The sequence below is a fragment of the Falco naumanni genome, chromosome 13, assembly GCF_017639655.2.
Source record: "Falco naumanni isolate bFalNau1 chromosome 13, bFalNau1.pat, whole genome shotgun sequence".
In the NCBI taxonomy this organism is placed as follows: Eukaryota; Metazoa; Chordata; class Aves; order Falconiformes; family Falconidae; genus Falco; species Falco naumanni.
In genome coordinates, this window is record NC_054066.1 from 27,506,063 (window position 1) to 27,530,678 (window position 24,616).

General features: G+C 40.0%; 1 protein-coding gene and 1 non-coding gene across 2 annotated transcripts in view; both read left to right on the forward strand.

The window, feature by feature from the left end:
* The first annotated feature begins 1,346 nt into the window (after positions 1-1,346).
* KPNA4 (karyopherin subunit alpha 4) overlaps positions 1,347-24,616 on the forward strand; it is a 28,845-nt gene continuing 5,575 nt past the window's right edge. Inside the window, exons 1-13 of the mRNA XM_040612483.1 lie at positions 1,347-1,681; positions 11,181-11,225; positions 12,074-12,163; positions 12,254-12,283; positions 12,363-12,415; positions 14,715-14,810; positions 14,934-15,019; positions 18,364-18,450; positions 19,526-19,695; positions 19,788-19,832; positions 21,150-21,281; positions 21,523-21,651; positions 23,245-23,349. Coding sequence (XP_040468417.1) covers positions 1,613-1,681; positions 11,181-11,225; positions 12,074-12,163; positions 12,254-12,283; positions 12,363-12,415; positions 14,715-14,810; positions 14,934-15,019; positions 18,364-18,450; positions 19,526-19,695; positions 19,788-19,832; positions 21,150-21,281; positions 21,523-21,651; positions 23,245-23,349 — 1,137 coding nt within the window. The 5' untranslated portion in view covers positions 1,347-1,612. The remainder of the gene's footprint in view (positions 1,682-11,180; positions 11,226-12,073; positions 12,164-12,253; positions 12,284-12,362; positions 12,416-14,714; positions 14,811-14,933; positions 15,020-18,363; positions 18,451-19,525; positions 19,696-19,787; positions 19,833-21,149; positions 21,282-21,522; positions 21,652-23,244; positions 23,350-24,616) is intronic.
* On the forward strand, positions 21,985-22,276 carry LOC121097159. The gene has a single exon (XR_005830806.1).

A 24,616-nucleotide genomic window follows, 5' to 3' on the forward strand; every position in this document is an offset into this window, starting at 1 on the left:
AATGTTGCTTGTTAGAAAGCACCCCGGAAGGAAGCTTTAAGTCCCAGAAGGGAGTTTACAAAATGTATGTCACAATGTCACACTGATGACTATATCAAATGTGAGAAGCCTATCTGGTGAAAGCTCATAATTAGTTTGGAAACAGCATCCACCTACATCACCTGACAATGAGTTACAGCAGTTTCTACTGGCTGAAATCCACTGCCACTAAACCTGACTGTCATCATCAAACTGGTAAGAGACCGGCATGTAAAAAATTCTGAGACAGCAGAATCCAGAAGATGACTGCAACCTCTTTTGGACCCAAATAAACCAATCTGGCCTCTTTTCATCATGCTAGGAAACTAGAAAGATCCACGGAATCTCATCTCACTGAAAAATAATTTTGCTGTCATTTGTGATCATCCTTATCAGAAATATTTCCATCAAGTCTTGCTTGTGAACGTGGTCCACAGTTGCTGTGCAGAATGTTGCCCAATACAGTGGAATCCTGCATACAGATGATATTAATTCCTGAGGAAAGTTTACCCATGTTTCCACAGGGCCTGCCAGAATACCTGCTGCTGTATCCTGCGCTCTACTATTTTCTTTCCAAAACCAGTTGTGCTTAGGGCCAGTCTACTAAGTGTTTGAGATTAAAATCTGGACCGTGCCAAACGTGACAGCTGCAGTGGTTCCTTTTATTCAAGTCTTTCACTTTTTCAAAACTTCAAAGGCATGCCAACGCCGAGCACCAGCGCCGAGGGCTGCCGCTCCTCTCTCTCCCCTCAGGTGGCTCTGCCGCCCCTCTCTCTCCCCTCAGGTGGCTCGGAGGCCCCCACGTCCTTCCCGCGCCGCCCGAAGCAGCCGGGCACCCTCTTCCTGCCGTCCTGCGGCCGCAAGTAGAACAGTTTTATTTAAAAAATAAACCCCAACAAAAACCAAAAAACAAACCCAAACATTCTATTTCTTTAAAGTGGCAATAAAGCGGCGGGGGAGGAGGCGATGTCTCCGTTCCCCAGAGGGGAGCGAACGCAAAGCCCGAGTGAGGCAAAGGATAAGCTTTCCGCTAAGAAAACAGCGCGTACAAGCGGGCGCAGCCCCCGAGGAGAGCGGGGAGGGCACTACCGCCCGCCGTTCCTCCTCCCGGCCCGGCCAAACCCGCCACCCAAAATGGCGGCGGCGGCTGATGGGACTGGCCGAAACGCCTCGAAGGGCCCGCGCACCGTCACCGCGCGCGTCACGTCCCCCGCGCAGCACCCTCCCTCTGCCTCCCCTTCTCCTATTGGTCGCCGGCTTCGGACGCCGCAGCCAATCGGCGGGCGCGGCCGGCTGGCCCAGAGCGAGGCTGCCCCTCTTTCCCCCCTCCCCTCCCCCGCTCGCGCCGTTCCTCGCTCCCGGCACGTTCGGCCGCCGGGGGCAGCGGGCAGCGCCGCCCCAGGAGCGGCAGCGGCGTCTCCTCGCCTCGGCCTCACGGCTCGGCGGCGCAGCTTGACGGGTGCTGAAGCGTGAGCGGGCTCGGCGGCCGCGGAGGCGCCGGGAAGGGGGACCCCGGCGGGCTCGGGTAGGGGGTGCGGGCCCGGGAGGAGGCACAGGAGCCGCGCTCCCTCCCACCTTCCCCTCCCCGCCCGCCATGGCCGACAACGAGAAACTGGACAACCAGCGGCTGAAGAACTTCAAGAACAAAGGCCGCGACCTGGAGGTAACCGCCGCGGCGCCTCGCGGGAGGGGCCGGCCGGCCATGGCGGCGGGAGGGGGCCGCCGCCGTGTGGCGTCTTTCCTAATCCGCCGGCGAGGGGCCCGCGGCGGGGCCGCGGCCTGCGCTGCCCGCCCCGCCGAGAGGCGGGAGCGCCGCTCCCCGCCGCCCAGGGAGGGAAGGGGAGGAAGAAGAAGAAGGGGAGGCCGCGCTGTGGGGCCGGGCGCGGCCGGGCCGTTGGGCGCCGCGCGGAGACGAGAGCGACGCGGCTGAGGGGGCGACGGCTTCCGCCGCCTGCCCGGCCCCGGTGGGGCGGCCCGGGGCCTTAGCGGGGGGTGGCTTCCGCCGCCTGGCCGGCCCCGGTGGGGCGACCCCCGGGGTAGGGAGAGCTCCTGCCGCCTGCCCGGCCCCGGGACGTCGGGGGCCCTCCCTCCGCCTGGCCGGCCCCGGTGGGGCAGCCCGGGGGGCCGCAGTGGGGGTGGCTGACAGGAGCGGCCGGTGCCGCCTCCCCCGCGGTGCCGACTTGGCGTTTCGGGGCAGCTCCGGCGTAGTTCGGCCCAGCCACTCGCTTGGTAGAGGTGTTGCCTCGGTGTTTTGCTGTCTGCGACAGCAGTCGCATCTTCGTGTGGCTCTACCTCAGTTTCTTGCTGGCACTTAATTATCGCTCTTTGCGCTGAGTAGCCCCTAAAAGCCTGAGTCAGGGATTAGGGCCCAGCTGGGTGTTCTGCTCTGTGCCTCTGGAAGATACTGAAGTGAATAAATGAATTATTGCCTACACTTTATACTGAAGATTATTAATAAAAATACAACCCCACCTTTTTTTTTTTTTTAAACGGGGAAAATGCTGCTGTTTTACTGTTCAGTTAGTTGAGTGTGGGAACAGTTGTGGCTTCTAGTAGGGAGCCTCTAAACTTTTTGGTGGCTGGATTGCTGCATACATTATCTGAGCTGTGAAGATGCTTCCTCAACACAGTAGAAGAAATAATTAAGATTATCTCAGTAAATATTCAGATTTTAAAATTAGGTCTCAATCCTCATCCATAAGCACTTAGCTAACAGTGCTGATTGGGGAAGCCTGTGTATCATAATTTTGTCAGAATAAGGTTCTGATGAAGAAATGGGCATTGGTATTCTTGTTTCTGTTTTTCACTAGCCTCAATGTGTGTCCCTATGGTTAGCATAATATTTTAATCTTTCATATGAAGGCAATTGTACACTATTTCTTTTTTGAAAGTAAGAGGTGAGTTTATGTTGCTGTCATTCATTAAAACATCTGCCAAGTTTCCCATTTGGGTAATTCAGAAGTCAGTAACACCTCGATTTTTAGCTTGTCCAAGTATATTGACAAAACAATTCTGTTCAGTTACGTGCAAAGTTTGGTGATGCCAAAACCACTGGAAGTGGGAATAATTACTGCAGTGATTGCTCTGTTTACTAATAAGGTTGTTAGCTGTGTTAGCGACTACTTGCTTTAGATATTAATTTGATTTTTCTATAAATTGTTTTGTTACCATTGAATAGACAACTACAAGAAAGGCATCTTTAGTTAGATGCACAGTAAAGTGTATGCTATAATAGTAAAAAATGAAATTAATGGGAAGATACAAGTTGGAATTCATCTGTGGTTTATCTCCTTTTGCCTGCATACCAGGTTTTAAGGTAAGTTAGCTAAAGTAGGGAAGGTTCATGGTGAGCACATGCAAGTAAAGAGGATAGGTGTGTGTATCGGGAAGCAGGTAATCTGCTGATGCACTTGAACGGCCTGCTACACAGTGAAAAAGCCACTGTTGGGCCACATTAAATTTTAGATATTGACATCTATCCAACAAATCCTGGAACATATGCTTGGTACCTAAAATAACTACCGTGGATGGCTATTTTTCATACAATAGCTGAGGCTTATGGCTATCATTCTTGCTTATTATATATATATATATAACTGCTTACACGTCACATTTTTCATTAGTGTGAGAAATGTTGGTAATGTCCTGTTATAGCCAAGTATCCTATGGTAGCAACAGTTGCTAATCAGTGTTTAGTTAGTTCATAACACCTGTGTTCCTGTGCTACTTTTGGCAGAAAGATGTCTGTTAACTTCACATAGGAAGCCAACATTTGATCTTTATCTCTTTGCCCTTTATCTCTGCTGAAATTGTGCATTTAGCCATTGGTTTCTTTTACAAAACCATGATCTTTTTCCTTTTCCATGACAGTTTACCACCATTCACCATCAGCAGATAAATAATAAATCACTAGTTTTGGTGGATCCCAACTTAATAGATACTTCTAGATGCTATGGAGGGTTGCCATGTTGCAAGTTACAAACTTTTTAAAAATGGTACATACATGATTCCATGTTGTTCAGATCATTGACAGTTATATTGCTGACAGGTGATGTCACATGGTACTTGCCTTCCAGGCCTTACATTTTCACAGAAAGTTACTGTATATCTTGCAAAAGACAGGGGATTTCCTGCATTTTGTCTCCTGAAGTTCTAAGCATATCTTTTTAGCTTTTTGGATACTTACTGAGTTAATTTTCCAGTCCATATCAATGTGCTTCTAAAAATACAAATTCTGGCATTGGGGTGGGGGAGAAAAAAAAAAAACCAACACATGCACACCTGTTTTACATAAGGTGTTTAGCAAAATTCCTTCATATGCTTAAGTATTAGGTAAACATGCATGCATGGACATGTTATGTTGTAAACAATTGCTGCCATGTGTTATAAGATGACAGATTGGTGGCGACGCTGGGAGTAGAGAGATTTGTTGTGACCAGAAATATAAAATGCCTCCTTGTCCTTTTTTCTTATTTATAGTACTGCTAGAAGAAATATTCTGTGTAATGAACTTGTTAATATCAGAAGAGTTTGTGCTATGAGAGCAATAATTAGTGGCTAATACACAGGCAGTATCTCTGTGTAGTGTTTTAAGATTTCTAGTCTTGTATGTACAGTATTCTGTTAAGGTTTTCCAAGATTTAAAGAGTTGTTCGAGCTGTGAGGAAAAAATCGGTATTCTTACAGCACAAAAAGGAGCTAGCCTTACAGGACTGCAGAAGTGGTCACACTTTTTTTTAACATCCAGAACCAGAATCTTACTCAAACAAATGCCCATTGGGACTCTTACATAAAATTATGCAAATACCTACTAGGAAAGCTAGTTAAGGTAACTTTTTTCCTTCTGTGTCTTCAATGAGGAACAGGTTTTACTTGGGCTTTTTTTTTTTTTTCTTTTTCTTGAATAAGAAAGGATGAGCTGTTTTTTTTTTTGTTGTGGATATGGCTGTGGTGATGACCAATTTTCTTTCCAATGTTTGTTTTTAATTGTAGTACCATAGACCTTGGAATCAGATACTAGATCTTTACTATACGAAGGCCAGGATAAATGCAAATGGTTCACTGTGTTTGCAACATACATAGTTTTATGTACATTTTGGTTTTGAGTAATTGCTGCTTAGTATTGCATGTTAGGGGTCTCAAGTATGACCTTACTTCTGGGAATATTTGGGGTGGGGTTTTTGTTTGCTTCATTTTGTTTTATCGTGTTATTCAACACTTCATTTTCTATTGCTGATTATTGTCTGCAACAGCACACAAATTTGACATTAGGTTTTTTGAAATAAAATTAAAATTTTCATGCATATTGTTTCTCTAGAAATACTGAAAGAAACTGATGAGTTTCTGCTGGCCTTTTCTTTCCTAACTTGCTTGTGTTGCTGGGTGAGAGATTAAGAATTGCTTTAGTAGTGCCAGCACAGGAGAAGTGTCAAATAGATCTTTCTGCTCTGTAACTGAGAGACTCGTGATGTGAAATGACGATAATATTGTGATGCAGAGTACTTCAAAACTAATTTTGGAGCACCCATTGAATCTAGATGTTTTAAGATCACCAATGTCAAGATTTTGAAGAGTTGGCAGTGGTGTTTACTGGCCTTGTAATGACAACAATGTATCTGAGAGCACCAAGGAAGCTTCAGGGGATTGAAGGAAAGGTAGTATTATGAGAGATACTGGATATCACAGGTGGGTAGAATCTTTTCAACCTTTTTCTGTATCCCACACAAAATAGTTTGGTTGGGGTTGAAACATGGAGGAACTCAAGGAATTTCACTCATGGAGTTAGTTAAAAATAGGTTCCTTTAAGATGACTTGTCATTCTGTGGTGAAGCTCATACATTTTGTCATTTAAAAATCTTACTCAGATATTTGTTTGTATAAGGCATTTTATTTGGCATGTACAGCTTCTCCAGGAAGAACTAGAATGACAGCATGTGCAGTGACATACTGATTTTTATTTACTTGCTTGTAACTGAGAGTCCCATTGTAATTCTGAAGGTGGAATAGTTGCTGAGATGTGTTTTCTGGTGGTATCTTGTAGAAGTTGTGTTGGGTTTAAAATCCCATAGCATTTTTATTGGTGGTCTTCAGAGTAGACTTTGTTGCTCCAGTTAGCAAATGAGCTAGGATTAATATAGGAGGGAAATAATGGATAGTGGAGGGCCTGAATCACTTGATTAAACTGAATGTGAAGAGTATGGCTTTTCACCAAGTACAAATACAAACGTGCATGTGTCTCTGAAGGGTTCTTTCCTTGTGTTTTCCAGTGCCTTTTAGGCCTATGAAGGACAAGTTTCTTAGTCATTGCTGTGTTCACTGCACTGGATGTTCTGGGCTGTAGACTAGTCTTCTCCAGCTGTGGTCTGCAGACTGGGTGCTTTCTGAGTAGCTAGGCTAGTAAGCAAGCAGTTTATGCACAGGGCCTTAGTAAGTGGTATTTTAAAAATAAAATAATTGAAAATCCCATCCAGTTCACAAAAGGTTTTGGAGGTAAATGGTAGTTGGTTTCCACACATATGCCCCCCACCTGCTTTGTGTGGGTTTTTTAGTTTGTATTTTGAATCATAGACAGGCTAGTGCTAGTGTGGAGTAGCAACTTTCTAGGAAGGAAAGATGGCTCAAGTAGCTCTGCTTTGAAGTAACTTGTTGCCTTTACAGTTTCACAATTGAAACAACTTGCCTTTGGAAACAGCTCACTAGAATGAGAAGACTAGGTAAAGTTCTACCATTATTTGTATGCTGTCAGACCTTCCTGTTGTAGGTGTGTAAACAGAGCTACTGTTTAAAACCCGCCCCACAAAACAGTAAAGATGGGCTAGGTGTGTGATAGTCTTGAGTTTCTGAGAAGCAGAGATTCAGAGAAAAAAGTGGAAGAGGGATCAGGATATGTTAGCTGAACACGAGCTCCAGGTGTATGCTAGTGTACTTGGAAAGGGCTAAGTGTGGAGCATAGAACACTTGTTCTGTTCCTGGCATTGTGAAAAACACTAGAAATTATCAGGACCCTGCAGGTATCGGTTAATGCACAAGATTTTAATGATAAGCTGAAGGGCTCAGTAATGACTAATGGTCAGAAAATAGCCCTTACGATAAAACATAAGCTAAATATAATTGAAAAAAGGAGGATGGAGAGGGGTAGCAATCATAGGCTGACAGAAATAGATTTGATCATTTGATTCTTCGATGTAGCAAATGAAGAACAGGATCCAGTGACTGAAAGAGCCACATGAATTCATACTGAAGTGATGCATGATTTTATATTGGAACACTTTCCAAGGACCATTTTGAATTCTGTTTCTAGAAACTTTTAAGTTGGGAGTGGTTTCGTACTCACAGTTGAGAAGTGATTCAGAGAATTCTTAACAATCAAGCCAAATCTTAAACAGAACAGAAAGGAGAATCTAGCTTTATAATGCCACTTGCCAAGAAACTGCTATACCTGAGTTTCTGCCTTTTGAGCTGTTTTCCAAAAGGTGACACAAGTTGGTCTTGAGTCTGTTTATCATTTTAGTTTCCCCAAACTAAATATCCAATTTCTAGGCTGAGGTGATGGGGCTGTGAAACTAGACAGAGCTAACTTCAGTTCTTATTTCTGGGACAGCAGTGGCAGGTTGACCAGTGATAACTAGCTTGTCAACCAACTACTGTTTACACAGAAAATTATTTTAGTGGAGCCCCATTTTGGTAAATTGTTCTTAAGAGTGACTTGATTGGTTGCTTGTCTTTCATGTGAAGGCTTCTGAGAGTCCAAGGTATGCTGGTCCTTTTCGGAAATAGGCAGGAATTTAAACCAAGGGCCTGTCAGCTTATGTCTGGAGGGAGAACATTCTTCTTCCAGCAGATTGTTGATGAAGTTTCAGGATTATTTTTTAAAGTCTGATCAACTGCAAATACGATTTTTCAAGTAAAGAAACTTCTAAATGACACACCTGAGTTTTTTTCTCTGAGTACTTTTTTCAGCCCTGCTCACTTCTCCCCATATCTGTCACATACATATGCATAAGTGCTTGTCCTGAAGATGTGTTACCATCTGAGTTAGAATAACTTTCCTTTTTGGATCACAGTAATTTTAACTATTACTTTTTAATATCCTTTCCATCTTACGTGCCTTTGTAGTTTGTGTTCTAGCAATTCAGTCTTCTACTCCTTGAAAACATATGTTGGGTCTTGCTGTTGGTTAGCAACAGCTTTTCTGTGACAATCAATGTCATTGAAGTCTGGTGAGAAGAATCCTTGCAGTACAGCTTTTTGATAGGTAGGCTTGTTTTGTTAGGTTGCAGTAACAGTTGTGGATTGGGAAGGCATTAATGAAGTCTTGTGAGATCATCAGGGGCTTGGTACAATTCTGCAGCCTTCTTTCCAGAGTTTTTCCTCAATTTATTTTCTTCTTGAATAGGCCAATTAGTAGACTTCCAAGAAGCTACACTGAGCACTCCATTACTACAGGCTCTTGCTCTCAGTCTCTGAAGTCAGTTGTAAAGTTGCAGCTTCTTTCTGAAGCCTCTGAATGGTGGGTGGTATCCAGAGGTGTATCAGCTTCTCTGGGAGGGCAGTAGCACTTTGAGCACACATAAATGACTATTGAGTGCCTCTTGCCTTCACCTCTGTCTTTGGAGTTGCTGTTCATCCTTCAGGTGGGGCACACTTCTTTGCTGCTGAACCCTAGGCAATGCTTTCTGGGCTCAAGTTGTGTAATGCTGACCCGCAGTCGCTGGAGTCCTGCGATGTATGCAGCTGCGCAGGGGATTTGGCATCGCAGCATTGAAGTGATACGCGCTTTGGAGAGCTGAAGCACAGACTGCCGGGTGATGCCACCAGTAGTCTGTGATCAAACATGTAACAAATGCATGTGTAGGAAGATAGCTGCTGGAGAAACTTCTCTCCATTTTGTGCCAATATAGAAGCTTGAGTTGGAGCTATTGCACAGTATTACAACTTCTTTTATGTATTTATAAGACAGGTATTATATTGATTCAGAGAACTTGTATTGGACTAGAAAAGTGTCTATTTTTTCCTCTTTAGAGATTACACCTTTGTGATTCTCACAGTTGCTTGAAGAGCTCTAAGAAATATTTGAAAAGCTTATCTGGCTTTGGGGAGAGTAAGTCCATAGCACTGGAATAAAACTTAACTGCATACTGGTAGTGCTCAGTGTTAGCTGTTGACCTCATGTAGTAGACATGACTTTTTACAGGTTTAAAGCTGCAAAAGCCATGAATCTAAGCTGAATTACTCAGCTATTAATTCTAATTTTGATTGACCAATTGAGTTAACATTCTTTAAAGATGCACATATTTTCCTGGAAACTTCTTTTGGTGTGTTTAGTGTGGGACAGTCTGTACTTGCTTATTATGGCTCTTATCTAGTCATTCCAGGTGCTGCAGCTGCATTAGGTAGGTATGCTTGTATATTTTGCCTTTTTTTTAGTGGGAAGCTATTGTTGCATTGGGCAGGTTGTTTTTTTCGTCCTCTGCCTGTTTTATCTCATGATGAACTGTTATTTTGGTCATCAAGCAATGAAAAGTTTTACCTCCAAAGCAGTGGGGAACTGTCCCTTCTTTTTCACTTGCATGCTTTCCAGCCCTTTTCTTTTCCTTGTAAGTTCTTCCTTTGAAAAGGCAAACTGTCTTGCTCAGAGCTAGAAATGCGATTCTGACGAAATGCACATTCTTTTCAATAAAAATAATTGTGCTCCTGAAAGTAAAGCTTTTAATCCTTACCTTCAGAACTGCTTGCTTATTGCTGAGATCTCTTAGCTATTGCTTTTTCTTGTATTCAGTGTTAATGCGGTCCCTTATGCTCTTGGATTTCAGACTTTCTTTGGGCTTGTGAACAGTTAAGTCACAATAAAAATGCAATTGTTTTTACGGTGAATGAGAATAGCGAAGTTAAAGTTCAAAGTGTAGAATAAAATCAATATAGACTGATTTTTCTATTTCCACTTTGCACTTACACAAGCAGTAGTAAACCAATTTATGTATATTTACAATTGATTTTTTCCTCCTGAATATTCTTAATAGGAACTGTAGGGAAAATGACAAAAAAACCCACCTGCTTTTACTGTGCCAAGGGTTTTATGTTGTTTTCATTTATAAGTAATATTTTTGTAACTCAGCTTTGCCTTACTAGGTCTCTTAATTTGAACTTGTTTATAAAGCTGTTGCACAAGGCTAGTACTGCTTCATATAATAATAGAAACATGTGCATATCAGAAACATGTGAAACCTGTAAATTTACTTTGTGGCTGTTTTGTCCCAGATGTCTTTGTGGAGGTTTGGGGGAGCAAGAGCTCCTGTAGAACTTTGCCACCCTTTGTGTCTGGAAGGGTCCACTTAGGGTGCTGCACATGCATGAGAAGCCTGGTAGGCATCCTTCCAGAAATGGCCTGGTGTTGTCCACATCTCTTTATTCTGAAGAATTACATTATTGAAATTCTTTTTTCTTTAGCAGTTGTACTTTGTTTAGGTGAAGGACTACCTGCACAGCCTGAACTTAAACTTCTGTTTTTCAGTATATCTGTATGGTGACAGTTACCTGTTAGCAATGAATTGTGCTCCTTGCTGGTTTCTGGCTGATCAGGGGCCTGCTATGTAGTCCAGGCCCTGGGAATCACCCAGTTCCCCACTACTCTGAGGAAGTAAGATGTTCTTAGTTAGGTGTGTAGCTAGGCAGTTCCGCTTGACTTTGACTTTACAGTTTTCAAGTGTACCAGTATGCCTTTCTGTAAAAGTGGCAGCTTTGACTCATGCCGTATCCCTGTCTGTATGTTAAAAAAAGCCTTAAATCAAGAAAAGGCTATAAATGTTGGACAACCTTTGTGTGCTTTCTGTTCGTTTGTTATGGTGTTTTTGATGGCAGTGGTTTTTGCGCAACTTCTTTCAGCATTGCCCTTTGTTAAACAAAGACAGTTGTTTATTCCTGATTGTGAACTCTTTTTTTTTCAACATGAAGACATAGGGGACTCTGTTTTACTCTGAAATAATACAGGCAGGTGTAATAGTTACCTCCATTTCTTGTTGGATTTCTACTTCTGTAATGAAAATTAAATCCTGCTTGTATAAGTCCTGTTTCAAGCGCATGAACTTAAATAGTTGTGCAAGAACTTTCTGAATTACTTGGTATAGATTCAGAACATAATGTGCTTTGATCTTGATCCTTTTCAGACTATGAGAAGACAAAGGAATGAAGTTGTTGTGGAGTTGAGAAAGGTGAGATGACCTAGCATTATTCTTACAGATGGTATTTGGCTATGTTTATATTTCATAAAATTTTCGGAGTTTTTGTTAAAGGCTTAAAAAATCCCCACCCCTATTATGTGTTCTTTCCATAGTCCAGTAAGATTATAATTATTAAACTATCTATTTGTCTTTACAGATTCTGTGAAGGTAATTTAGCTTGGAAGGAAGTTCTAAAGTTACCATACCTTGTACTAGAAGTTCCTTATTATTTTTCCTAAAACCCAATTTTATCTGTAACCTATTGAAGGGAAGAATTCTTGCTCCTCCAGCTTGGTTTTCAATTCTAAAAACTTAGTAAAAAAACCCCTTGGTTTTTACTTTGAAAATGAGTTCCTGCTAATCTGTAGACAGAAAGCTATTTTTTTTCCCCAAAACAGTAGTTCAACACAGAAATAAGAGTGGAAGAGTATGTGTGTGAAACTGGCACTGTTTAAAATTGTTGGAAAACTAGCTCTTGAGACAAGTAATCATAACTTGAATAATTTTACTTATGAGATGAACAGAAAACTAGCCTTATAAGTAATGATGGATAGGTTGTAATGTCAGTGTTGATGGATGTGTGCACGTGAAACTCCCAGCAAAAGTAGTTACTACTGTAGATGAAGTTGGGTGGAGGATTTTTCTAGGAAGAAGTGATTTTCAAAATGTGCTTCTCTATGTAGTTCTTTCCAACTAGTTGTGTGTTGGAAATTTTAACAGTATCAATGAAAGCATGTTTGTGATGTGTGTCTAAAACAGAAGCTTCTATACCCTTCCTAACACCCTCCAAACCTCCAAAATCAAAGTTCTAAAGGTATTAAATAATTTTTCTTTTTAAGAACAAAAGAGATGAACATCTTCTAAAGAGGAGAAATGTTCCCCATGAAGATATCTGTGAAGATTCCGATATAGATGGTGACTTTAGAGTGGTAAGGATTAATTAACTGTCAAGCATGTCTTCTTTTTATGTATTTAAAATACATTTCTAATTTCTAACTGCCTTTGTCTCTGTTTTCTAGCAAAACACTTCTTTGGAGGCAATAGTACAGGTAAAAAAATTGAATTGTTTGAACATTCTTAATGTCATGGTGACAGACATGTGAAAAGTCTAAATTCTCTTTATTTTAGAATGCTTCAAGTGACAACCAGGGTATACAGTTAAGTGCTGTGCAGGCTGCAAGGTAAGAACACTTTTCTCAAATACACGATTTTTATTCTTATTTTATCATGCTCTTAAATTCAGAAAATGTGTTCTAGCTTAACTAGAAAAAGTATGTCATTTACTGATTTCAGAAAGGTAAATTGATTGATAAAACTTCACCAAAAAAAACGAACAACCCGCCTAGTCTTCGAAATAGGTTTTTCATTATGTATAAAGACTAGGATTTATTAGTGTGATACTTGATGCTTCTCACAAGTAGAGTAAAATATACAATTAGGAGGACTATGAAGTCTTTAAGTATGGAAAGAACCAGCATAATCCTTTTTACAGTTTTGTCATGGATTAGGCCACTAAAACCACTTTTCACTTTAATAAGAATTCCATGTAGTTGAATATATTCAAGAAGTGATCTTAAAAATACTCTTAGAAACTTTGCTTGCATAAATTCAGTGTTTAACTGTCATTTTGTGAGCTACTGGGTGGGGTTTTTTGTTGCTTTAGCAGAAAGGTACAACTTTGTTTACCCTCTGTGGTCAAGGGGGTGGATTCAAGTGCAAGGGGAAACTTTCAGATCATAGGGAAGTCAGGTGAATTGGAAGTCACTTGACTTTTGGAAGTTAATGTGTTCAGAACTGGTAGGGGCAAAGCCAGTTTCCATACCCATTGCCACTGGGCAGTTTGCCTTCATTAAAAAGTTCCTTCAACTCAAGGTAGCATCATGTAGACCATGCTGCTTACTACAGCTGATCTAAACCAGGTTAGACTAAAGTACACTGAATTAAGCCTGATGTAAAATGAAATGGGCATGTCCATGTGGATTTCACTATTGTAACCATCAATTTAAAATTGAAAACTAATTTAAAATCAAGGCAATGTAGTTTACATTTCTGAAAAGGCACTAAGGTACATTTTAGAGATGAAAACGAATGTTTTTGTCTTGAGTCTGTACCATGCTTTGGTCTGAAGGCGAAACAGGAAGGAGAAATCTTGCCTGGGTCTAACCCCCAGAACATACGACTGGAATATGAGGAGTGGAAGAGTGATTAGAAGTGCTTAAGAAAAGCAAAACCCAAACAACAAAAACATTCTCACACACACGCAACCCCCCACCACCCTCAAGTTTTATTTATATATTCTTGTAGTAGAGTTCCCTACCTGTGTGAGCAGGTAGTCTGTGAGTAGACTGCATGATGATTGTTTTGTCACTGTACAAAAATCAGGATTAAGATTCTGCAAGTACACATTTGTTCCTTATTTTTATAAGCTTGTGTAAATTGTCTTCACTTCCAAAAGGAATCTCCTTTACTTAATTGGAAGTTGAAGATGCATATATGATTATTACGAGAGCCTTCACATAATCTGGGTTCACATTCTCACTATTGTGATGGCTTAGTTTTCTGAGGTATTTTGTTCTGCAGCTCTTGCTCTTCATCTCCTGTTCTTTTGCCCCTTTAACACACCACTGATAACTTTCAGAGTAGCGCAGCAGTGAAAAGTTGGTTTCTAGTTTCTGTGTTCTTCAGGCCTTCTGCGTGTTTGTGAATAGGCTGGTATGTAAAGACACGACTGTATATAATCTCTCTTCCCACTGCTAGTAGAAGTTTGGTGTGACAGCCCAAGTTGTTGCCTCCAAGAAGTTTCCTTCATTCTCCTGCATTCCTTAGCTGTAGAAAGGTGAAGCTAAAGTGATTGAAAACTGAAATTTGTACACTTCTGTTCTTTGCAGTAGTACTTTGTGAATCCTTGCTGTCTGACGTTATGTCCTTAGTAAAGAAACAAGTTTCTGCCTTTCCCATCAAAGCAGCCATATTTTGTTAATCTCCCATGTTGGGTGGAGGAGGAAGAAGCTTTAGGAGGGTGTAACTGAGTAACTAGTGATGTTTATTTTACTGACTGGTAATAAACTTCAAAAGTAGTCAAAGAAAACATGGCAACTGAAATGGGCAATGAATATAATGACTTCAGTTTTTCAGTAGTTCAGTTTTTCAATTTTGAGGACTAGTTATTGTTGCTTAAAGTGGAGAAAACAAATCCTGCTTGGTCTTTGAGAGTATGAAACACACTGGGGAAACACTTCCCAGCCCAGAAGGTAGTGCAGCACTGGAACAGTTTGTCAGGGGAGATTGTTGGATCGCTGTGCTTGGAGGTTTCCAAAACTAAACCAAGGGAAGCCATTACTGACCTGATCTAGTGTGGGCAGTAATCCCACTTTGAGTGGGAGGGTTGGGCTAGACAGCCTCCAGAGATCCTTTATAGTCATGACTTCTCATTCTGTGATTTGCCTGTTAAGCCTTGTGTTTTCTCCTTTTCCTAAACAGAAAACTGCTTTCCAGTGATCGCAATCCACCAATTGACGATCTAATAAAATCAGGAATATTACCTATTTTAGTGCACTGTCTTGAAAGAGATGACAAGTGAGTATTTCTGAAACTCCAGAATGTTTTAATTGTTGCCAGAATTCTTGGTATTTAGCTAATGTGCCTATGGCATCTGATTTGAAAACTCATTTAACAATATTTTTTTTTCTTACTTTGCAGTCCTTCTTTACAGTTTGAAGCTGCATGGGCTTTGACAAACATTGCCTCTGGAACCTCTGAGCAAACACAGGCAGTAGTTCAATCTAGTAAGTCCCAACAGTATTTGATCATTGATAAAGCACGCACTGTAGCTTCCACAAAAATAAGATCATCTGAATGATACTGTAAAGAGCATCCACACTCCTGTTCCTCTCTATCTCAAGCATGTTCACCAATCCACATGTTAGGGTTGGTCCTTTCATGCGATAGCCAGGATGGTTGAAATTGAGTTGTCAATCACAGGCACGTCGCTGAAGGACCTGCCCATGAAGTCTCCTGCCAGATGTTCTACCTCTTCTCTGGCAAGCAGCATCAGTTGAAGCGCACACCTGCTTTTGTTCTTCATTTTCTCAGATTTTAAATTCATTTGGGTTTCCCAATGGTGAGTAATGTCTTCTGGAAACTCACACTATTTTAGCAGAGTCGATATCTGCTGGTTTCCAGTTTTCAAACTTCAAAAAACCCAACAAAAAAACTTGAAACAAAACCAAACAAAAAAAAAAACAAAACACCTAAAAAAACTCCCATGGAGGGATTTCCTATCTTACTGTGAAGAGGGAGGAAAAGATGCGGACCAAGTTCAGAGGGTGCTTGACATCGAATTCTCTTACAAACTGAAGTTGAAGAAAAAACGCTGTCCTTTATATTTTGAGGAATCTGAAGCACGGAAAGGAGTTGTTGTTGGACTTGGAATCTGAGTTGCCAAGCAAAGCAAACCTTCTTCTGTACTCTAAACATGTCCTAAGTCAAAGTAGTATTTGTGTTGATAAAGCAGAATTTAGGAGAAGTGTCTGCAGACTTTTGAAGTCAATGAATAAAACAGCAGAGCTTCTTGAGACCTATGGAAGAAGCAAACATACAGTAAAACAAACTTTTGTCTAAAATTTATGGAAAAAAAATCCATTAAACTTATATTATGTGAGATACCAGTAGCTTTAATGGTTGGAATCAGTGTTATATTGCAGTGCATGCTGCTGATACCATTAAACATGCTGTGCTTCCAGCAATGAAGAGACATAGAATTAAGTGTGATCTTTTTTGTGTGTTTTCCCCCACCACAACCATCATATATTGACTTTTTAGAACTACTTGGAACTGTTATTCAATATAGTAAGTACAGTTTCTAAGACATGTGGTGGTGTGTTTGTTGAAATGTCAATGTTTGTTATATTCCATGGCTGGCTTTTTCTCTTCAGTGATCAAAGAAGATTGTTTCTTTTTTGTTGTTAGCGCTAACCGGTTACAGGCTTCTCACAAACTGTGTATTATTGGCTTTATGCTTAGGAAAAAAAAGAAGTATTCATAAGAAAGCTCTTAGCACTATCTTCTCTGTTAAATGGCTGCATGTGTTTCAGAAATCTTTAAATGGAAAAATAGGTTAATTCTCCACAGCAGATGTGAAGGAATTTAAGGCAGGCAGCTTCAGCTTAAAGGATTCTTTTTTCTAAATGGGAATGTATGTTTTGAGATTGCTTTGGTTGCAAGGTCAGTTGCCTTTTGCTTTTACAAACTCTGTGTTAAGAGCCTGTTAAATTTGGTATAGCTTGGATTTGACCATTATAGTATGCATCTTTGCTCATACTTTTAACTTCCCTTTTTCTCATCCTCCTCCTCCTCTTCCTTTCCCAGTTGCATCCTCAGTTTTCTTTTGGAAATCTAATGAATGTATAATCTGTCCCACACCTCTGATCTGGAACACTTCTTTTTATTTAAACCTGCATTATCAGTGGATGAAAGATGAGTACCAAGTGTAGTAGTTCTTTCAGTGATGATCTCTGATTTAGCTAGGTCTGCATGTATGCACTGTGTTAGCCAATTGAATAGCTATAATGTAAGAAACTATGGTTTATATCTTGCAATGATTTATTTCAATGAAAAAGGTGGTCTGCTGTAATCTTTCCAAAACTACTTACGAATATGCTTGCTGGGGACGCTTTTTCTACAGGCATACAGGCATTGTAAAGTACTTTTATTTAGTAGGAAATACGGAATCTATTGTGATTTGTTATTTCTCTAGCAAAACATGATTTACATTGAGAGAATCTCGCTAAAAATATGAGCCTCTCGAAATGTGACCTAAAGTAAGTGACTGTTTCATACAGACTAATCTGTCATAGCAAATCATGTAAGTGAGCGCATTTCATGCTGGTGATAAGAGTCCTAAGGATCAGTTATCTAAATGTGGTGCATGTAGAATGTGTTTGAAACACTGGTTTAGCTTTAGTTCTAAATATTGGGAGCATTCTCCTGTCTGACACCAACATAGGGTAGAAGAGTAGCTGCCTTGATAACAGTTGTGGAGTTCTGTGTGTTGCCTTCTGAATCCCTTTCTTACTGCTCAGTCAGTTGGCTTTTTTCTGAACAGTCTCTTCTGAAGTGGTCAGTTAGGTTATGCCAGTATGTTAGATAATGGGTCGCAAATTGAGTAGAGTCAAAACTTGTGATATAAAAGGAGACTTCACATTGAGGAATGCATCTGTTAGCTTTCAGGAGACCAAGGTAACTAGATTTGTAGAAACGGCTACTGTTGCTGTACATGTACCTTCATAACGGTTATCAAAAGATCCTGCATGCAGAGTTGGAAATGTTAGGGAAAAGTACGCAATGGCCTGGTGCTTAGTAGTGCATCTGTATTGGCAGCAGAGGTTCTTCTGGTGCAGTTTACCTTGCACAGCTACTTGTGTGTGCTTGATCAACCAGATTTCCTGGTGGTAGAGCCACAGGTGAAGTTGTGCACTGAAGTGCTGCCTGGAGCTCTGCACTGGCAATGTATACAGAAGATCCCTCAGTAGTTAGCTTTCTGCAAGTACTAGGACCAGCGACTGGCACATACTTTACTACTAGTAAAGATGTGATGGAGGCGTATGAGGTACTGTAAATCAGTAAGATTGAAACAAATTAAATTCCTGTCCTGCCTTCTTCACTACGTTACCAGTCAATAACGTAGATGTGTACCTGCTCACTGTTAAGTAGGCTAATTTGAGCGAGTGAGGTTGGTCTTAAACAGTTACTGCTTTGCTGTTGGTTCTGATAGAAATAACACAGAATTTCTAAATTCAATACATATAACTAAATTTGGAGTCCTGACAAGCTTCAGTAAGCATTTGAGACTTGCAAACAAATTAAAATGCTGGGTTATTTTAAGAGTTGCTTTAATAATATTCTGAAATGTGGGCTCTGTAAGAAAGTGCAGTAAAGGAAGAATTGTTACAGCGTGGTTTATTTCAGTAAGAAGTTAGTAAAGTTTTGACCAATACTTAACCAGGAGAAAAATTTCTCATGCAGTACTGAAACTTAAGAGCTGATTATGTGAACTATTTTGTCTTTTGAGAGATGTATTTAAACTTCAGTTTACTTAACAGTTGCATGGGGTTTTGTTTGTATCTTTCAGATGCCGTGCCGCTTTTTCTGAGACTGCTGCATTCACCTCATCAAAATGTTTGTGAGCAAGCTGTATGGGCTCTAGGAAATATCATAGGTTTGTGTTACTCCTGCTGCTAAAAACTTCTAAGTTCCTTTTGGTATTGAATGAATAAAATAGGTAGGGTTTTGTGTCTTAAATTTGGAGGTGTTCAACTATGAGACAAAAGGCAGCTGTTAGACTGGCAGTTACCCTGTTCTTCCTCTTGTCTCTGTTGTGTATCAATGGTGTGTACCCAAAACCACATGCCTACATACTTTCCCTCCAGGTACAGGAAAAAGAATTACTGGCAAACAGATGTGCAGATTGTTAAAACAAAAACTGTTCTGCATTGAGTTCTGAAGTTTTGCTTGAGCTTACATACATTGTGTTGAATTCAAGATAAGTTGTGATCATTCGATCTTTCATTTGATTTTTCTTTTTGTGCAAGTATTAGCTTGGTGTTTTACAGCCCTGACTATGTTTGTAGTGCTTGAGGACTAATACTGGTTCTGACATACTGGGATTTCGGCAGTCTGATGTTTTAGAAATGCCTAGTCCTTAAGAGGGAGACCAACAAAATCACAGTATTGCAACTGCCTGAAGCTTAGTGATATGTGTGCAGTACAAGTCAGATGCTGCTTTCGAGTCAATGGTAGTGATACCTAGGCAGTGATGAAAGTGTGCTTATCTTTCAGATATGAAGATGACAGTATCTGTTCAGGCAAATTTTCACCTACTCTTGGGATGTTTTAGTATTGATTATAAACTTTGTGAAGGGATCTTCAGGAATACATTGGGCTATCAACTGTTCTCGGTGGTTTGGCATTGTCTACCACCACCCCAGCCTGTACATCTGCTATAAATTATGGAACACCTTTTCTGTTAAGAATTTAGCTATATTTAGTGATTAGTTCAAAATGCAGCAATTAGGGAGGCAGCCACAGGTCTTTCTAAAGCTTTATATAAATGTCTTTATGATGGATGTATATCTAGAGGTACATATCTCTGTACTTACATGCGTCTTTCCAAGGCAAATATTCTTTAACCTTGTATGCATTTTAAATAGCTGAAGTTTAAGTGTGCAGATGTCAGATTTTTTTGTGAATGGTGTAGGATGACCTTTTTCTTCGTAATCCTTTCTCTCAAACAGGTGATGGCCCCCAGTGTAGAGATTACGTTATTAGTCTTGGAGTAGTGAAACCACTGCTGTCCTTCATCAGCCCATCTATTCCCATAACTTTCTTAAGAAATGTTACTTGGGTCATGGTCAATTTGTGCCGTCACAAAGATCCTCCACCGCCGATGGAAACCATTCAGGAGGTGACTGAATTATTCACTGTTCAGTGTAAATAAACTGAAATTGAGTGTCTGCCTGACTTAAAAATAACGCAGATGCTTTTTTTCCTCCTTAGATCCTTCCAGCGCTCTGTGTTTTAATTCACCACACAGATGTAAATGTAAGTAATGGCACTTAAAGCCAGTTTTGTGTTCTGGTATATTTTTCTAGCTGAAGTATAAAGCTTTTCATAATTAACTTTTTTCATTCAAAAGAATATCCCTTTTGTTACTGCAAACTTAATTTGGTATCTTCTAACTGCTTATTTTTAAGTATCAGTTATGATTTTTTGCCTGGTATTTCTCTGTATATTTGCAAATATTCACCTGCATGTAATTTCCATACACTTACAAATAAAATGCATTTTCGGTTACATTTCTGTGAACATTCATGTGCAGATACAAGATTTTTTTTTGACTAGCATGTAAGTTTGCGGTTGCAATAAAAAACTAAATGAAAGAGAAACTACTGTCTGCATATGTAAAATGTTAGCTTTAGATATAATTTGAGGTGTTAAATATGAATATTAGGTTATTTTAATAGTGAAGTAAATGAGCAAGGATACTGAAATTATGAAATAAGTTAGCTTTTTGCCTAAGCAAGTTGGAATGGTTTAACTTTCTTTGCTTTCTAGTGAAGTTGTAGCTCAGTTGTCTTAAGTTATTGGCAATAGAGCTGTAACAAAATATATGTAAGTGTATTAACTAATGTTTGCATAGTAATTATAGTATTTCATTTCTTGTATGTAAGTAGGTGAAATTAAGTTTACTTGAATTTTTTTGAAACAGCTGTATTTGTGAATCAGTTGAGAGTTGCCAGCTGAAACAATGCTCGCTCGTTGTCTTTGTAAGCTGTCACTTGAAATGTTCAGATTTACTGCTCTTTAAATTGGCTTTTCTGTGTGTGAATACGTGCATGTATGCACAGAGAGGAAATTCAGTCTAGGTGCTGCTGTGCCAGATGTTTAACAAAATATCACAGCTTTTTCTTAAACTTTGGAATGCCAAGAAAAAAATTAACTTGATGCCATAGGATGTACATTGGTCTGAGAGTACCAAATGCTCATAGTTTAATATTTGCTAGGGCTTTATCTCCCTTCCAGGGTGAGTCTTTCCTATCTCACATTGTGTACCAGTACTTCATGAAAAGAGCAGAAATAATGGAATTGCTTTTATATCCTTCAGAATTTAAGCTGTAGTGAGCAGTTTAGCTGTTGGTTGGCCGTTTTTTTAATCTCTGTGTGTTCTTTGGAGCTAGAACAGGTTGAACAGCAGTTGTATTTCAAACTTGTGTAGAGCGGAATGTATGAAGCTTGTAGAACAAAGTGGGGTTTTGCTGTATTGTGTCAATTCTGGCTTCACAATGAGAATTTTTTAACTTGTTTTGTGAGACTTATGATATTTCTGTACTATTTAAAAATAAATGTTTTTACTATTAGATATTAGTAGATACAGTCTGGGCGCTCTCATATCTAACGGATGCTGGCAATGAACAGATCCAGATGGTGATAGACTCCGGAATAGTACCACATTTGGTTCCTCTTCTCAGTCATCAAGAAGTTAAAGTGCAAGTAAGTTTAGATAACTTTAAGGAAGTGTTGTTCAAAATGCAATACTAGAGAAAGTAGTTACTTTCTTTTTGTAGTTCATGTTGAAGTTTGAACAATGTTTGAACAAACAAGTTTTTCCTGTGTGGTATAGCATTTGCATAAAAACTTTTGCTTTTTTAACTGTTGCCGTTTGAAAGTGTGTGCACAACCAGAAGAATCTTTGGTTAAAAGAGCTCTCTTTAAAGAAACTCTTTTATTTCAGACTGCTGCACTGAGAGCTGTAGGAAACATTGTCACTGGTACCGATGAACAGACACAGGTAGTTCTGAATTGTGAAGCCCTTTCACATTTTCCAGCACTTCTGACACATCCCAAAGAAAAAATTAATAAGGTAAGTAACTGCAGAGATTGCACCCAATTGATAACTGTTTTATATGGGACTTGGCTGTTTCAGATTCCACATAATGTGGTGTGGTAGAGATTTGAGTAATCGAGCTTATACCAGTTCATGGCAAGAGCAGGCAGGGTGCTAAAATTTTTCTTGAAGTTAACAGCTGTAGAAAAATCTCTAAGGAGCTGCAAACTCGTACTTGACAAGAATGTTGTTTCCTGATTCTTTCAATTGAATTTTTATTAAATTAAAGCTTTATCTTTTAATTCTGACTGTTGACTTAGAAGTTAGTTCCTGATATGTGAAATGTCACTTTAATTAAACTGACTCTCTTGGAAGTGATGAAATAGAGATAATTGGATGTCTCTTTGAATGGAGTGTGTGGGGGTGGGGGTAGGGAATGTGTGTGTGTGTGTGCCTGCATGTATAGAAAAGGCTTTGAATGGGGGCACTGATAATGCAGTGCTGATTCCGGAGTGCATCTGAGGCATGTTGTTAAGTTCTGGGGTGCCACTTTACAACATTGCCAATGATTAAAGCCCAAAAGAAGCCCACCAGGATAAGCCTAGGCATCCGAAATCTCTGACAGGTTCATTAATGAAAGTGATCCTGTGATCTGATCTGAGAGACTCAGTTGAATGAAATGTGAGAATTTCTGAATCTCATGTTCAGAGAACTACTAATTAAAATGTTGTGAAGCCAGGTAAGTTGAGAGAAGGGGGTTGAGCAGGAGTGATGGAGAGTTTCTATGGAAGAGAAATTTACCAACCGTAAGGTTAAAAGTTGTTACTCTCAATATGCTTAAAACTTTATGTGAAACTTTATTTCTTGACCAAACTGTAGATTCCTACTTAAACAGGGGGGTAGGGGCCTCTCAATCCTTGTTTTAATGTAAGAATCCAAATACAGTCTTTGACTTGTTTCAAAATTCCAGTTGTTCAGGACTGGGAGGGCCTACTGGGGAAAAAGATAGTCTTACATGATTTCTTGTGCACCTGCTGTTGGTTATTGCTAGAAGGAGAGAGTCCTGGGCTTATGGACAGAATGATCGTGTAACTTCATAATATTATTGAAAAGCAAGCATTTAAGTAGTAGGTGTTGTGTTTTGTTGATGATTGACACTAAGAGGAGAAAAATTATGAAGCAGGTCAAAAACATACTGTCTTCTGCTACACCTGTCTGGGAACTATAATGCATTTTGGAGCTCACTGGGCCATCAGCTGAAAACGGCTCATTTTCAGTAACAGAATCAATTATGAGTGCTTGTTTGTATCCTTGTGACTTTTTTTTTTGTCTCCAAATATTTTTTCCTCTTAATCTGTGGATTTGGAGTATTTGGCTGTAACATGGTAACAAAGAAAGACTGAAGAGCTTTGTGGAGTGGAGGCTGTCTGCTTTGTTGCATGTGTGTCTGGTCTACTTACTAGGAGTGTAGCTATGTACAAAGTGATACAATACTTGACTGTGTTTAAGATCTGCTAGTGTATGAATTGCAGATATAAAAATATGCATGTATAAAATCTTGCTGTAGTGAAATAAATGATGTAGAAGACTATTTGAATTAATAAGTTCTCGCATCCTTTCATTTTGCAGGAAGCGGTGTGGTTCCTATCTAACATCACTGCAGGAAATCAGCAGCAAGTTCAGGCAGTAATAGATGCAAACCTTGTTCCAATGATAATACATCTTCTAGATAAGGTTAGATAACAAGTAGGATTTAACAGATTGTTTCCTTAATTGGGGAAAGTGACATTTAATTCCTTGCTTCATGTTTTACATCATACTGTAAATGTGGGGGGCAGGGGTAAACTGTGCCCTTGAGCGCTTTTTGTATGCTGCAAGATAAAATACATTGCTGTTACTTCTTCTGTGAAGTGCTGTGAGATGTTGAGTGCCAGATGTATTGGGGAAAGGAAGCAGATCAGGGGAATCTCAGGTCCTTCAAGATCTCATTTAAATTATTTTTCTCACTTAGGGAACAAAAGGGATAAAATTCTTTGCTCTCCTGTGTGGCATGAAGAGGTCTGGTTGGGAACAGCATTGAATTAATTCCTAGCATTTTGCCAGGGCTTAAGGACTTTGTCCTTCCGTGCCCTCTGTTACCTGGAAACATAAGGAGGAAGTGCTCAACAGTGACATTTATTAACCTGGTTGTGTTACTGCATATATCTGGTCTGAGAGTATTCCAGTTGATGGTCTGTGATACTAGGTCATGGACTGGAGTTGTCACATGTATTTTTTTGTTTTTCAACAAGTAAAACTGCATCAACAAAGAACAGGTGACCATAGAAAATAATCGTAGCTTTTGCGTCTGTTCAGAGTTTTTCCCGTAGAAAAGCAACACCCTATGCATGTATGGATGTGTGCTTCTGTTCAGTAATAGATGAAGCTTGTTGAGATTAATGCGTTTATTACCTTTTTTATTAAGTAGTAAAGTCAAGCAGTCAACACTTCTGAATGCCTTTCTCATGTTTTTTCACAAACTCACTAGTTGCTTGTTCAGTACTAGAGGTGGAGTGGTGATGAGTCATCACTTGGGATTTAAATACCTGTATTTCTTTTCAGTTGTTGGGTATTAGTGTCTTGTAAAAAAAAATCAGCTTCCAAACCACATTGTGCTCCCAGGTGTGATTTCTCACACTTCCTTTGTGGGAAAGAAGGGTAGCTGAAAGCATGTTTTTGAACAGGATCAGCACAACACTTCTATCTTTCAGACACTTACTACTTCTTGCTTGATTCATTACTTGATTTTCTTTCATGAAGTGCAGAAGGATGACAAATGCCAACCTTATAATGTGTTCAGCTGTGACAAAGATACAGTATCTTGCTTCAGTGTGGAGGCTGGGGTTGAGACTGAAGAAATACCTGTCTTTTCCCCTAAGTAACATACAACTGTTCACAAATAGTTCCGTTAACTGCCAATTTATTAATCATTGAGAAAGGTGTTGGGAGACCTTTCTCTTTA